The sequence below is a fragment of the Motacilla alba genome, chromosome Z, assembly GCF_015832195.1.
Source record: "Motacilla alba alba isolate MOTALB_02 chromosome Z, Motacilla_alba_V1.0_pri, whole genome shotgun sequence".
Lineage (NCBI taxonomy): Eukaryota > Metazoa > Chordata > Aves > Passeriformes > Motacillidae > Motacilla > Motacilla alba.
In genome coordinates this window covers 61,023,334-61,039,412 of record NC_052046.1, presented here as the reverse complement: position 1 = coordinate 61,039,412, position 16,079 = coordinate 61,023,334, and the positions used below count along the sequence as shown (strand labels likewise).

The 16,079-nt window shown below is 34.8% G+C and overlaps 1 protein-coding gene across 4 annotated transcripts in view; it reads right to left on the bottom strand.

Moving 5' to 3' along the window:
• Window positions 1–16,079, bottom strand: part of RFX3 (regulatory factor X3) — a 105,475-nt gene that overhangs the window by 23,356 nt on the left and 66,040 nt on the right. For 3 of the 4 annotated variants that reach the window (XM_038123611.1, XM_038123614.1, XM_038123612.1), the window contains exons 5-7: window positions 4,950–5,024; window positions 698–879; window positions 19–138 (exon numbers count right to left, since the gene is read on the bottom strand). In XM_038123611.1, the coding sequence (XP_037979539.1) occupies window positions 19–138; window positions 698–879; window positions 4,950–5,024 (377 nt within the window). The remainder of the gene's footprint in view (window positions 1–18; window positions 139–697; window positions 880–4,949; window positions 5,025–16,079) is intronic. The other variant, XM_038123613.1, reaches the window with a different exon arrangement.

Here is a 16,079-nt window from a genome sequence, read left to right as displayed (position 1 = left end):
TTGTGTTTCACACTTTACCTCTGTTTCTGCTGCATGGGCTGTTGTCTCATGGCCATATATTGCATGTCCTCTTGTAGTCGATTAAGAGGAGAGTCTGGCTTGACACGAATCCCATAGTAATGATATTTGGAGTTCCCCCTTTAGGAAAGAGCAAGAATTAAAAGAGCAGTAATACTAGTTTTACATATTTACATTACATTTACTTTACAATTTACATTGACTGGAAAACAACACACATAAATCAGGTCTGGCTCTCCTGTCATACCTGTTTTACATGAGTGTCATTTTACTACCTTTGGGAAATTAATCCACTCTCTTGAACAAATATTATCAGCACACTAACTTGCACTCCACTTGAGTAAGAAAAATAAAATGCAAATAAATACAATTTATCTAGTTATGGGCAAATAGTATTCTTAGTGATTTCCAAATGGAAAGTTATATTTTATTTGTAATGATAAAAATCTGAAGTCTAGTTACCAAAATATAAACATATAAACTGTCAAAAGCAGAAGAACTAAAACTAGAATAGCATCTTAAAAAACCAGAACTATTCAACATGAAGAAATAGAACTAACAGAAAAACACTAATATTTTAATGCAGGTCTTATGCATCCTTTTTCCTATCAGACTAGTTTCTTATTCATAATTATTACCTTTATTTTTTATTATAATTCAGGATTTCAATTGCACAAACCTGGTTCCAAGTCTTCTGGTCCGTAGTCCCATGAAGATTGACCGTATGAGTTTTCCAAAGGAGGCAGCATTGACTGGATCCAACTTGTGCTCCTGACAGTGTCGTAAGTAATGGTTGTAAAGGGTACTTCTTGGAAGGCTCACTCCTTCTGCAGTTTCATAGTTGTCTAAAAGCCATTGAAGCTATATCACATACAAAACAGAAAAAACCCTATTATATACCTTAATAAAAATATTGTAGCCATACATCATTAACTTCTGACAGTTGGAACCACTCTTCAGGTCTATTAAAAATTTACTTTCTTCCTCAGAGTGTCTTTAAATGTTAGTTAAACAATATCTTCAGAATTACCAGGGAATAGCAGAATTCATTGCACTTGTGACCTCAGGAAAGTGCCCTTTTCTTAAAATATTTTTGTTTCAGTACCACACATCAGTATGTAATAAAGGTATCTATGCTTTGGAGACAAATTGTTAGTACCACAAAGAAATAAAGGAATCATGAATGTAATAATACACCTAAATCACAGAAAACAAACTCCTTCGGCACAATAGGTAATTAAGGTATTGGTAAATCTGGAATACCATACTGTTTCTCTTTGTCTGTTATTAAAAAACATTAGGATACAGACAAGCAAAAAGCTACTGCATAAAAGTCAGAGAGCTACCTAGGTAACATTGAAAATAATTGGTATGTCTAGGAATCGTTAGGGATACAAACCCTTTCAGCTGTAGCCTGCTTGCCTTTGACTTCCAAAAGGAACAGAATGAGTTTCTTGGAAAAACAATAATCTTTTTCATGTGATTGTGGTAGATAATTAGAAACATGTAAGAAGAGACATTATGTAACATCACTGCGTGTTCTAAGTACAGCACACTTATGAAACACCTCTAGCTGTTGCTAATATACAAAAAAAGTTAAAAGGACAATTTAATACTCTTTGATTTAATATTAAAGAAAAATGACAAAATATATCAAAACCAATATAGTCTGAGAATACATTAAATTGCATTGTTTTAGTTTTGTGATAAGTCAACATTTTCCTTATTTTTCCCAGCACTTGTCATGCATCCCTAGAATTTTCTAACCTCTAGAAAAATACTGAAGGAAGATGCAAATGCTTCCAAGACATAAAATTTTTAGTTTGGTTTGCAGGCAATTTTGCATTTCAAATGAAGAAAAAATGAAGAAGTACAGTTAATCATCACTTATTGTTTTGTAAGTACTAACATTCACAAGTGCTTCCAAACTGAGCATCTGTCATTTTGAAATATAGCTAAGAAAACGTATAATTGTTAATATTTGAGTTTTGTGTATTAAACTTATTTCACTAGTGATCTGACGTAAGTCTGTCTTGGCTTACAAACAAAGGTAATTATGACTTTCAGTAACTGACTAACAGTTACAATCTATCCATATTGAAAATCTGTTATTACATCTCTATTTTTATTAATACATTTATATAATATTCGTAATATATTATTACATCTGGAATTTAATCAGAATGATACAGAATGTGAAGTACTTCTGCTTTCCCCAAGGGGAAAAACTCTGTCAATCCCAAAAGACTGACAAACAAAAATTAATTATTTTGTAATTAAGTTCTGTATGTAGCATTAAAAAATATTTTCCTCCAGATGGTTTCTAATCTATTATTAATCACTTTGAGTGCACTTCATTAATTATATGAATTTCTAACAGATGTTATTTCAAACATAACTTGCATTATTCAACACACAACAAGCCAAATCAAAAGTTAAGCGCAATACAAGAATTACTGCTCTTGGAAGAAGTTACTTATTAGCAAGGGCTTGAAATCCTTACTTGATAGATTATAGCCTGGAAGAAAAAGTGCAGTTAATTCATGTTTTTAAGAGAAAATTGAATCAAAACATTATTGTAAACAACTTTTTAAAGAACCCAAACATTTTTCTATCAAGCTGAAATACAATTCTAAAACTGTTCAGGTTTGAGTCATGGCTTACAAATTTGTAGTACTGACCATAATGTAGTAGTAAGATGGGGAAAAGTATGAAATATTTACAGAGCCAGACCTGTTAAACTGAGTATAATTTCAATTAATCTGCAACATTTATAAAACACTCAACTATCAATTAGCTGAATAAGTTGATCCCATGCAGAAATACATCAAGAAACAGAAGAAAACAGAGAAGAAATGACAAACTCCTTAAAATGAGGGGAATGTATTTAGGAAAAAAAAATCCTACAAAACCTCATTGAGGTATCAAAGGGTGAAAGTTTAAATCCCAAACTAAAATATTTTAACAAATTAATTTATCACCTGCTAAGTGTATAAGTTAATTAAAAACACAATTTAGAATTCTATTTTAAAATCTGTTAAGCCAATTATTTTAATCAATGTCAAACCAAACAATTACAAGGCAAATTCAAGAAAAGTTTAAAGAGACAAAGAATACATCTACACTTAAACTTCCTTTACACTGTCCTTGAGTTTAAAGACAATAAGCATTGCTTTAAAAGCAGCCGAAGCATCCTGTAGGCTTGATCTAGATTTTAAATTTCTTTCAAAATGACCAAAAGCAGGAAAGACTTTTTGCCATAAAAATGTGTACAAGGATTGTTTTAAATTTTTCTTTCCCCACAGAGTCAAAGATACATCCCTATCACAGTATTTTTCACAAAGCCTTCACAGTCAAGAAATACCACGGTAAGTCTTCACAGCTGGAAAGACTGATCTTCTGTGCAAATCTTGTTATTGGGAAGATACTGTGAATAGTGCCTAGAACTAGGAATGAGTGAAACACAGCTTACAGAGGCACTGCAGCTTATCTTGTAATCTTTCCTGGTTTTATACAAAGACTATGGACTTCCTAACAGGTTTAAGCACAAACTTAGAATAGTTCTAGTGTTTTAAGTCTTTCTAGATAGTTCTAAAACATTCCTGAAAAAGTTACGGTCTGTTAAAAATGACGTTTAAACAATTATTTTGATATTATTAGTCAAATAATATCGATTATTATTTAAATAATAATTTTGATACCACCTTATCTTTAAAATAATTATTTTGTAAGCACACAAGGTGGAATCTGAATGTCTTTCTGTACATAATTTCCTGTAACTTTTTATAATACAGTTTTCCACTTTAAATTTTAGATTAAACAAAAAAAGGTTTGCCTAAATTCTCCACAAAACATCTTAAATTTTAACTTCAACAAAACCAGACCCCTACAGAAAAAAAAAAAAAAATTCAAATCCAAACCCAAACCTTCTAAAGCATACATTTTTAGTTTGATTTCCAAAGGACAGTCTCTACCATCATATTCTACATTCAGACTGCAAACTAAATTTCAATTTCTTCTGTAAAGCAATAACGGTATTTGAATTTATATAATAAGTAAAGCTGAGAAGGAAAAAAAAAGTAATATGAATACAAACCAATCAACATGGCAAAAATACAAAATTCAAAACTATAAGAACCAACAGAAAAAAAATTTCAGAAAGACTAACAACTTACAAAGTAATAATATTATAATATTTTATATAATAAGTTTAAAATTAACTTGGTCTTTTTCCTTTATTTTAAAGTTATATATAATGAACTAATCACTATATTTGGAGATCATGTTTTCCCCAAATATCTTTTAGCTTTGACTATGAAAAGCTCTTAACTGTAAGACTTGCAGGGTAAGAACAAAATAAAAGGCAGATGAATAACACATTTCTGTGTACTTCAAATTAAGGCACTGGTTTCAGTTTTTACCAGGTCGTCAGGAGGATCCTTAGGATTCGTAAGTAATTTCAAAATAAACTCACTAGTCAGAATAAATGAAGAAGCACCTAGGAATAACCTAAATATATTATTTAGGTATGCTGATTGTTTCTTCTCTTTCTCTTCACATACCACAAAATCAGTATATGGTACACAGTTCTTATGATGTAGACAATTGTATTTAAAATGACAAAAGCCAGCTAATTTAGAATTAATTGAACCTTAGCTTGATATTTACACCGTAACCCGCAAAACAGTCAAATGTGTTAACTCATCCTAACACAGGTGTACAGCATAGGAAACAGGTAACACTCTGCAATATACCATAAAGACATTTAATCTGACAAAATAAAGCCATGGGAGGTGTAGTAGAAGATTACAAGCAACTAAGATGGGAAGATTAAGAGCAAAAAGTAATAATAAAATAAAACAAACATTTAGAGGCAGGCTAAGCATGCAGAACAAGCAAGAGAGAGTGTATGTGAAGAAGAGACAACTTACATGGCTGTTGAGAAGAGAGCTTCTGTGAGTGGACAGACCATCAGACTTTTGCAGTGTCTCAATCGCCATTTCAATCTGATAATAGATGTCATTAAAAAAAGGACTCAAGATGGGATAGTAAAAAAGCCTGATCAGAGAAGTTTTGACAGATTCCTTACAGATCAACAGAAATGCCTGCTTTATTCCTGGCTAGGGCGTATCTTTTATTAAAAGGCCTCATTCTAGAGTCCCAGTGAACACAAGCCTCCTCAATGAGGTCAGAAAGTCCTTGCACATATCCAATTTTGCTAGCATATATACTGCAGGATCACAGCCTCAAAATTCATTTTACCTTCCAAGCTGCTCAGAATGAGCTCAAAGAGGTAGAATTACTAGTGAGCTGCATTGAAATAAAAAGAACCTAGATAAAACAAAAACATAATCACTAAAGTAAAAAAAAAAAAAATTAAATAAAAAAATCCCTAAATGATTTTCTGGGAAACCTCCAGATGTTTTCCCTTCAACTATACCAGGAAGAAACATGCAGAGCTTGCAATAAGAACTGAATTAGAAACAAAACTTTAACTATCTGAAATCACAGAATCAAATCCCAAACCAAAGTAATCAATAGGCTTTACACCATTAGCTTCACTGGGACAGGATATCAACCCTCACTCCTGCCAGCATCCTTTGAAGATCCCCAGCTGTCAAAGTAAATGGAAAGTCAGAAGTTACACAGACTGCAGGATCCAGCCTTTGGAAAAGCAGATTTGTTCACAATAATTTTGATTTAAAAAGGAAAAGAAAACACAGCATAACTAAAATACAAAGTAGATTTTTTTCAAATGCAAATGTGTGGTTACTCTCATGTCCATTTTCTTTCTTTTCCTTTTAAATAACAATGGATATTTTGATTTTGAACAGTTTGGCAACAACATTAAAAAACAAAACCCAAAACCTAAGTGTAATTTTTCTGGGGGCCAGAAGAGCAAAAACCAACAATGAAAATGACAGAGACAATGGAATGCACAGTAAGAAAAGGCACACAATTATTAGCTACAATAAATGGCCGAAATGAAAGCAATGGAACCACCACTTAAACCTTTTAAAAAAATACTTATAATTATCTCTGTAAACATTTTTCGTGAGTCCTCTCTATCATACTTCAAATACCACAGTACTAATTATCATTTTAATGACATAATTTATCAATATTGGCTGAATTTACTCTGTGTATAGTAGAAATGGAAAACTACTATATGGCTGATATTTGAATTTACCTGTAAAACTAGTTTCTCCTTTTTTTCCCAGGACAATTGACAAGTATTTTAATATATTAGCTGTGAGGAGTAATTTCTTTTAATTGTGTAATATTAGCTTTGCAAGTCTTTAAAAAAAGGTACATTATTAAATATATACAATTACTATGTAAGAAAACATTCTTGCTTGGCAATAATGCTGTTTCTTTCAGCAGTCTGACTTCTTCCCTGACTTGCTTCAGTGGAAAATACCATGAGGTCAAAGTATTCAATCACACAGAAAGATCGAATTTTAAAAGCATGCTTCAAGAAAAAAAACTACAAGCTCAAAAAATCATCATAAGATCAGTTTGCTATATATTGTAGACAGAGAGTTTCCCTTCCTAAAAAAATACTACAATCAAACAATTGAGAGTGTTCAGACATTTAAATCCTAAATCTGAATGTTAGGTCACATGTACCACAGTGCTTAATCCACAGCAGTACTGTACTCCAGGGTTACACTGCCTGCTGCTCATTCCCACTACTGCCCTACCCTCATTTTGTTGCTGCAACTTGTGGTCTTCTTTGTTCAGAGAATCAATCTGCTAAAAAAATTGGCATCTCTAGTAATTTCACTTGAAAAGTGGCATTGCAGATGACACTGACTCCTCACTGCCATATTGATTCCATGGCTTTTGGGGGTAACTGTTGGGCTTTTCATAATTTGGGATGGAATTTCTTGTACTAGATTTCATTACTATGGCCACTGAAGGCACAGAATTTTGTTCACTTTTAGTGCATCACGTAAGCCAAGCAACACTGGTTACCACTAAAACATGTTAATTACTTTATCAAGCTCAGAAATGGGATCTAAATCAAAAATGAGTCTCCACATATTCTACTAGGACAGGCTTAAAGAGAAATTGTTTTCACTACTAGTTATTTTGTTCACCATTTTTAGATGATATTTTGATAAAATGAACTTTCACCTTTATCTGACAGATGTCTCTACAATCCCAGAAACCCTCTTTGCATATAGGTTGTAAAATTACTTCTTTAACTATTTTTGAGCATAAAATATGATTGATTTGAAGACAAATTTTTTAGACACTAAGTGATTCACTTGTCCTTTCTGAAAACTTCGGCTGCTTCTTGTTTTACTCTATTGGTGCCCTACAGGGCTCAGTTCTAGGGCCAGTTCTGTTCATTCTTAACAGAATCTTAATGATCTGGATACAGAAGTTGAATGCACCATTAGTAAGTTTGCTGATGTTATCAAACTGGGAGATGCTGTTGACTGTCCTAAGGGACAAAAGACCTTACAGAGAGAGGGATCTGGATAGAGTGGAGCACTGGGCAATCACCAGTGACATGAAAATGACAAGTCAAAATGCCAGATTCTGCACCTGGGATAGAGAAATGCCAGACACAAGTCTAAACTGGGAGAGGGGCAGCTCTGGGGTTGCAGAGAGGGCTCTGGGGGTGCTGGTTGGCAGCAGGCTCTGTGGCAGCCAGCAGTGTGCCCTGGCAGCCAGGAGGGCAGCAAACCCTATCCTGGCTGCAGCAAACCCCATCCTGAGTGAAGCAAATCCCATCTGAGTGCAGCAAACTCCATCCTGAGCACAGCAAACCCCATCCTGGCTGCAGCAAATGCTATCCTGCGTACAGCTAACCCCATCCTGAGTGCAGCAAACCCCATCTGGGTGCAGCTAAACCCATCCTGGCTGCAGCAAACCCCATCTGAGTGTAGCAAACCCCATCTGGGTGCACCAACCTTGGCACTCTAAGGAGGGGACAGTCCCTCTGTGTCCAGCATTAGGGCAGGGCCTCCCCTCGAGTGCTGGGTTCCAGCACTGGGCTCCACCATCTCAGAACCATGGGAAGGTCATCAAAGGTGTCTGGAGAAGGGCAAGACAGCTGGTGGAAGGACTGGACACCATGGCCTGTGAGGAGCTGCTAAGGGCTATGGGCTTGTCTAGTTTGGAGAAGAGCAGGCTGAGGGGCAACCTCCTTGCTCTCTGCAGCTTCCTGAGGAGGGGAAGTGGAGAGGGAGGTGCTGATCTCTTCTCCCTGGGATCCAGTGACAGGATGTGTGGGAATGGTTCAAAGCTGCACCAGGGGAGGTTCAGACTCGCCACTAGGAAGCATTTCTTTATAGAGAGGGTGGTCAAGCCTGAGGATGCCCTGGGCCTATCACTGTGTAAGGGGCATTTAGACAGACCCCTTAAGAGCCTGCTTTACCTTTGGGTCGGCCCTGAAGTGGAGCAGTTGGGCTAAATGATTCTTGTAGGTCCCTCACAGCTGAAATATTTTATTTTCTTCTACTCTGCTATTCCAAGGGTTTGGGTATTCAGGAGGCTCTATGTGACATCTGTGTACAGGAAATAGAAGCTACCTGAGTAAAAAGTTCCTTAAGTGAAGGATCTGTTCCTTAAGTGAAGGATCTATTCCTTCAAGATTTTAGGTTCTAAGTTCTGGCCAGGGACTTTTATTTGGGCTCTAAAAAACTGAACATTATATCTCTATTAAAATAGCACTTAAACACAAACACAGAATAACTACACAGGTAATACAGTGTGTACTGTTATAATATTTTGTGTACAGATGAAAGTAATTTCAACATTTAAAATTATATTCTGTATAAATACAAAAGGAAGACTGATACCCTTCCATTTTTAACAATAAGCTGTGAGAGATTCCAGGCACAACTACCTACATATTTATCTGACATGTTAAATAAGAAGAATTTCACTTATTTGAATATGTGATCAGTCATACATTGCCCCTTTTCTTGTCTTAATAAGACTAAAAGCATTTATTTAAATTTTTGATAACTGAAATGTACACTATCACTCCTACTGCAATTCCAACTAAACCATGTTAAATGTTACACTACATGTAGGAACACTAATCAGTATGTACTGTTATAAACATAGGTAGTCACTAAATTAAGAGCATGATAGATGAGAGAACTATGATTGTGAATTTCTTCAATTTATTTTGTTAGCAAGCTAAAATACTGCCTTATACTCTGACACAATCTTTAAGGAATAAGGATATTCTCCTAGGGTTAAAAACTTCAGCAGTTTGATCCCAGTATGTGCATCTATAATGTAATCCTTACATGATCTACTGATTAGGAAGTTATTGACTGTTTTTGCTAGGTTATGTCTCAGTATTTATTAACATATAACTAGATCAACAAATGACACATAATAGTCTAAAATGCATATAGCACAGACATAGCAAACATCCCAAACCCACTTTGCAAACACTCCCTTCTTCATAGGAAGAAGAAAGAAATAGTGCTTTTCTATATGATTCAACTAACAATTTCCATGATCAACTAACAATTTAACAATTAGTACAAAATATTTATTGTACGTTGCTCTGAGGAGTTAAAAAAAAGAAAAAATGTGCAGAAATTGAAGTCCTGAGGTTTAGTGATCAATCTGGGTAGCCTACAATTATTTTTTCTTTATCTGTTTGCATTTGAAAACCACACTCCACCAGCAGCAGGGCAGGCAGGTGGTATCTTAGTATTCAATATATTATTGCAACATCTTGAAAAAAGATAGCTACTGTCTCTTTTTCCACAGGCACCTCTCATTCACAATGCCCTTTATCCACTTCCAAAGGTTCACCCTTTCAGGCTTTAAAGGAAGTGAAATTCTAAAGCAGCTATCATCACAATGCTCCATTATGAAGGAATTACTAATTCATCATATGTGTACAAGAAAGACTGATTTGGTGGTACAGCTAGCTAAGTCCTGGGTACTTGTGGCAATTGTGCCTACCTAAATAAGGCAGAACAAATCTGAAAATACAGGATAAATGGATACAGACCTTTTTGAAAATGTGACAATTTCAGCCTTTTAGGATGCCACAAACATGCATGGTTCATGTTGGCTTTCAGTATTATTTCAGGACAGAGTATTCATGTATGTCCTATTGTTTTCTGAAATCTGTGCTAGAGGGTTGTGTTAGGCAGACAAGCTTGCCCACAAGAAACAAGCTTGAAAATGAAATTATATTGACCATGTGAGGAGAACTCCAATCTAGCCTGTACAGCTGGGAAACTTAAATCTAAATGATCTGCATTCCTGTCAATAGAAAAAGCTGTAGCAACATCTGCAAACAGAATCTGCAAAATTTTGCTCAAAATATTGACACAATACTATGAAGACAGACAGAAAGATACTTCTTTAAATCTGCAGAATGAAAGAAATGTAAATATGCAGAAAGAGAAGAAGAAAAAAGTAAAATTAGTGCAATATTTTACATAAAGCTGACCTTAAAAGAATGCTGATAAACCTTAAAAACTTAGAAACTAAAAACTCCCCTGATTAAATTGTAAATATGAAAGTTTAATATAGTAATGGATACGGGTCAAAACACCTGCTGCAAATGCACACTACCAGTAGTCTACAGGTACATAAGGCATGAATCCTGACTAATGAATACAGCATGTTTTCTAGTGATTATAAAAGAACATACGGAGTTGTTTGGGAGAAAAAGCACACCTCGCAGTCACAGACAGACTGGAAAAATAAAAAATGCTTGGAGTTAAATCAGATTACCTTTTCCTTCCCAAATTTTCAAATGTAATGTTATTGCCAAAGTCCCAAGGGACCTTGACAATTCAGCGGGCTGATGCAAATCTCATGAAATTCAATAATGTGAAGTGTGAAGTCCTACACCTGGGCCATGGCAATCCCAGGCTACAGGTTGGGTGGAGAAGTGTGAGAGCAGCCCTGCAGAGAAAGATTTGGGGGTCATGGTTGAGGAAAATCTCAACAACAGCTGGCAATGTGCATTCACAGCCCAGAAGGCCAAAAGTGTCCTGGGCTGCATCCTAAGCAGTGCTACCAGCAGGGCCAGGAGGGGATTCTGCCCTTCTGCTCTGGTGAGACCCCACCTGCAGTGCTGCATCAGCTCTGGGGTCACAGCACAGGAGGAACATGGACCTGTTGGAGCAAGTCCACACAGGGGCATGAAGATGATAAGAGAACTGGAGCATTTCCTTATGAGGACAGACTGAGGAAGTTGTGTCTGTTGTGCCTGGAGAATAGAAAGTTATGTGGAGACCTCACAGCAACTTCCAGGATCTGAAGGGGGCCTACAGCAAAGGTGGGGAGGGACTCTTCCTAAGGAACTGCAGTGATAGGACAAGGAGTAATGGCTACAAACTAAAAGGGGAGAAACAAAGGTTGGATATTTGGAAGAAATTCTTTACTGTGAGGGTAGTGAGAAACTGGAACAGACTGCCCAGAGAGGCTGTGGAATTGCCATCCCGGGGCTGTTAAAGGCCAGGCTGGATAGCGTCTTGAGCAACCCTGTCTAGAGGGAGGTGTCCCTGTCCATGGCAGAGGACACTGGACTAGATGATCTTTAATATCCCTTCCAACCCTTAAAAATCTATGACTCTGTGTTTATCTTCTCTGCTAGAAGTTCTCCAACACAGGGTCAAACTAACTAACTTACCATCTTTTCCTCAGATCATCCAGTTATTTGTATACCTAATGTCTCTTATATACATCTTTAAACATATTCTAAACCTTTTTCTCTGTGGTCATTTTCCCCACATTTGTAAAACAAACCAAAAAATCCCATGTAAAAATCTGTTGTCAAGCATGTCACAAAGAGTTTTAAAATATATACATTCCACCTAACACCGAAAACCACGTGTAAATACATCAGAGTTATTCACACCAGAGAACCAAAATAGAGAAACTAAAAAGAAAATTCAATTCAGATTACTATTAAAATCAAATCAGAAAACATTTATGGCATGACAGCCTTAGACAGAGAGGTTGGCCATATTAGGACAAGTGTCTATTTATTCAAAACCAAAGAAAACCTGTAGTCCTTGAGAAAGGCGATGCATCTATGCCATTGATAACCAGACTGTTTTGAGAACATCATCATGGTAAGTCTCCTGGCATCCAGTTTACTATGCATTTTCAAATAAAAAGAATTAACACAAATTCTTCCCATAGATTGAAAGATACATATTTTTGATATCTTATGATGAAAAAATTGTGTTTCTTACAATCTTTTAAAATCAGAAACTGGAATACTACATTGGAATAAACCGAGTTTCCAACAATTCGTTTTTTTGATAAACAAATACCAGAAATAAACATTAAACTGCCAAAACTTGAAACACTATAATTGCTACAGGGCTTTTATGGAGAAAACACACTAAAAGCCAATGAGGCCAGCCTGTATCAGAGAAGAAGCAAGGAGCATAGACAGATGAAGCCAGAATCTAGTCGGGGTAGGTGTGGCTGACCTTAGTAGCAATCATTCTCCCTTTCCCCCCACATTCCTTGTCTTGTGAAGATCACATAGTCTCAATGCAAGACTTTACAGTGTAGCAGCAAGGTATTCAAAGGGACAGAGAAATACATAAATTATTTTGGTGACATTGCTCCACTGAAACCTCTGGAAGAGAGGGGGAGAAGCCATGATGCTCCATAGCCTGAAGCAGAAACCAAAGCAGGAGATTTATCAAGGCACAAGATCCACCTGATACCTTTTTTCACAAAAGAAGTCACTGTACTCAGTTGCAGAAATGATAAGTAAATATCTTGCCTGTATATGATGTCAGACAAAATGATCTAATAATCCTTTTTGCATAAAAGTCTGCGCATCTTTGATTTGATCAGAAATGTTTTATTTTATGCTAAAATGTATTTAGCTACATCAAAATTACCACAAAAGTTAAGAAATGGAGGAGGAAATAGCTCCTGTACCAAGAAGGAAATTAATAAATGAAATCTCACCTCACACTCAAATCCAAATTGTAACCTTTCTGCCCTTATGTAAGATGTGCTAGTTTTTTTGAAATACTTATAATACTTCCACTAGAACTGTATTATCAGGATACGGTATTTGCATTGGACCTTCTTACTTCTTGTTGTTTTCTCTCCAATAATTACAACATATTTTCAGCAGGTATTATCCTTCCTTTAAAGTTATTCCTTTGCATGCTGTGTTTACTAGCAGAACTAATAGTGTGGGGGGATACATCATATACATATAAATTTTGACTTTATTTTCATGCAGATTTAGATTTGCACTGAAATAGGATGAATTTCTGTGACAGCATGAGTGGAGACCTCCCATGGTTAGTGATGACTGCTGAATGACAACTGTAAATTGAGGATCAGTCATAAAGCTTGTTATAAAACAAGACTAATAGATGGGAGCCTCTCACTGACTGACAAGCATAACAACACTTTTATTACTAGAAACTGTATGAATTTTTTAACCTTGTGATATTATGAAATATGGTGACTAGATTACCTTTTTTCAACACAAGAACAATCCTTAGGTGTTTACATATGGGGAAAAAATGGACAGTGATTTATATTTCATTAACATTGCAATCAATCCAATTTTTTGGAGAGCCCCTTAAATGTAGTGGTTCCTTATTTAATGAGAGCTGCCAGTAAACCAAATAGATGACTCTTTCATAAAGGTTTCAACATGCAAATTCGTTTCAAACACCCAGCTAGGCTAAATCAGTTCTTCTTCAATGCAATCACATACCTTCTTGACCAATCCACAAACACACTCACATGAAAATGATAATTTTGGAAATCTGCTTATCTACTGAGCACCTTATGTAGAAGTTCTTATAATCTGAATGTCTTTCTGGTTTTGTGAAAAAAAAACCAAAAAACCCCTTTTCAGCATGTAGAGAAAGTAGTTTAATAGGCCAGCAATTGATACACTGGCAAGAAGCAGTGAAATCAATGGAAGAGAAAAAAGTAAAGAAAAATATAACAAAAGTTATTCATGTATACCAACTTAAGCCTTTACTGTACATATGTTGAAATGGTTTTGAGTGAGCGTAAGTCTTGATATTTTGGCTATAAAAGCAGTGCTACTGCATGCTGTAGCTTAATAAGGACTGCTTTCTTGCATGAATGTTTGACAGAAAATTAAGACAAATGAAATATTACAACCAAAATATCAGCTCTTTATTTAAATTCTGAAGCAGAACTCAGAATTACATTAAACCATAAAGAAAAAAGTGAAAATAAAATTAAGTTTAAAAGTCTATCTCTTATTGAATTCCACATAAAAAAATAGCTTACCTGCTGAACAGTAAATTAGATTTTTTATAAAATTTATCTAAAATATGGTTAATTAAATTTACCTATTTTATATATTTGACTTTTAACCTGAAACTCTTGTTTCTTTCTTTCTTTTAACTTAAACTAAATGCATCAGAAAGAGTTTACATCATTTATACAATAATTTGCTTATTACATAATGTAATGATTTGATCAGTGAGGGTGATAAATGACAAAACAAGTGAAGTTATTAGCTGAAAAGAGTAAACAGAACTAGTACCTCTATGGCAAAATAAAGAGAACTTGTGATGACAACATATATTAATAAATAGATTCTTATTAATTTCTATATCCTTTTTCTCTATATGAAAATTCTCCAAACTAATTCAAAACTGGGAAAATTTTTCAGCATATTATTCTAGCAAAACAGTCTGGGTATAGGTTATTTTGATCACTCCAATACATTCTCTATACAAGAATGAAAAAAGATATGACGGTAAAGATCAAATGAGGATCACAACTGAAACAAGCTCTACCTTTCAAAGATGCAATCCAATTAAAGTATTACATTGCTCTACTTAACTCAGTTTAGTTATGCCACCTAGTAAAATTAAAACAGACACAGTGCTTTCAAGTGAGCTTAAACTCAACCTTTAGTGTTTCAATTAATTCTTGTATGTTTCAGCTGAAACACACCTAGCCTAAAGTTATTATCTAAAATCATATTATGTCCCACTTCCTCAGCAAGAAATGTACTTCTGATGTACAATAATGTATCATTCTTATAGAACTATATTATACAGATGAAATAACACACTAAGAAACAGAGAAAATTATTTTAGTGCCAAATTGCAATTTAGTAATTGTTGTTTAACTAGCAGTATTTTCTCCTATTCTTAACAGTGAGTTGATATAGCAGTATAGAATTTATTTTGAGCAATTAAAACAGGCTATTTTTACTGAAACACAGAAAGAGAAAAATGCTGCTGAAACCATTAACTTTAGCTTCCATTCAAGGTCGGCAAATCTACTTTGATTTTTGAAAAAAAAAATCAAACCAGTTTTTAATTTGCAAAATATAGTGTGGAGTTATGACATTAAAATAATTCTAGGATTTTCAACTTCAAAGTTAACTCTTCTAGTCTTCACTTGTGTTTACTGATATATTTAAGCCTCAATTGTTTTTAGTCAGTTAAGCACCCTAAATCTGAAACAGGAATGACACTTTTTTCAGAAACTCTGTTCTTCTATTAAGTTATGCAAAATACAGACAAATGTTAATATACAATCTTTTTTATAACTCAAGTATAAAATTCTCTGTTGCTATAAAAGCTCCCACTATGTTCAGGTGGGATAGTTATACTGTTCATGAATTATGACACTTCACAATTTTTGTCTTCCAGAAATAATTTCTTGTATGGGTTTTTTGGATAAAGAAATAATTTCTTGCATGGTACCAAAAATTATTAATTACCAATCACCTTAAGATTCAAATTGGAGAGAATTTTCAGATCATCTAAATTATCCAATGCTTTTACATTAGATCCTAAAAAATTAAGTCCCTTAACTTTATTGCCTTTTTCAATACTGATGAATCTGTATTACTACTGATGTTTTATCTCCTTTCTATATTTTTAAACTGTTGCTACCCTATGTTTCACAATTCTCTTCCCCATTACTTCCAAATCTCTACGTGCAGACCAGAATACTCAGAAGTATGAGGTAAAAGTACTCCTAAGGGCAGCAAAGGTAGGAGTAGTATAAACCCATTTTCCTAATTGAAATATAGGCTAATTGAGTAAGTTCTCAGGTAAAGATCTCCA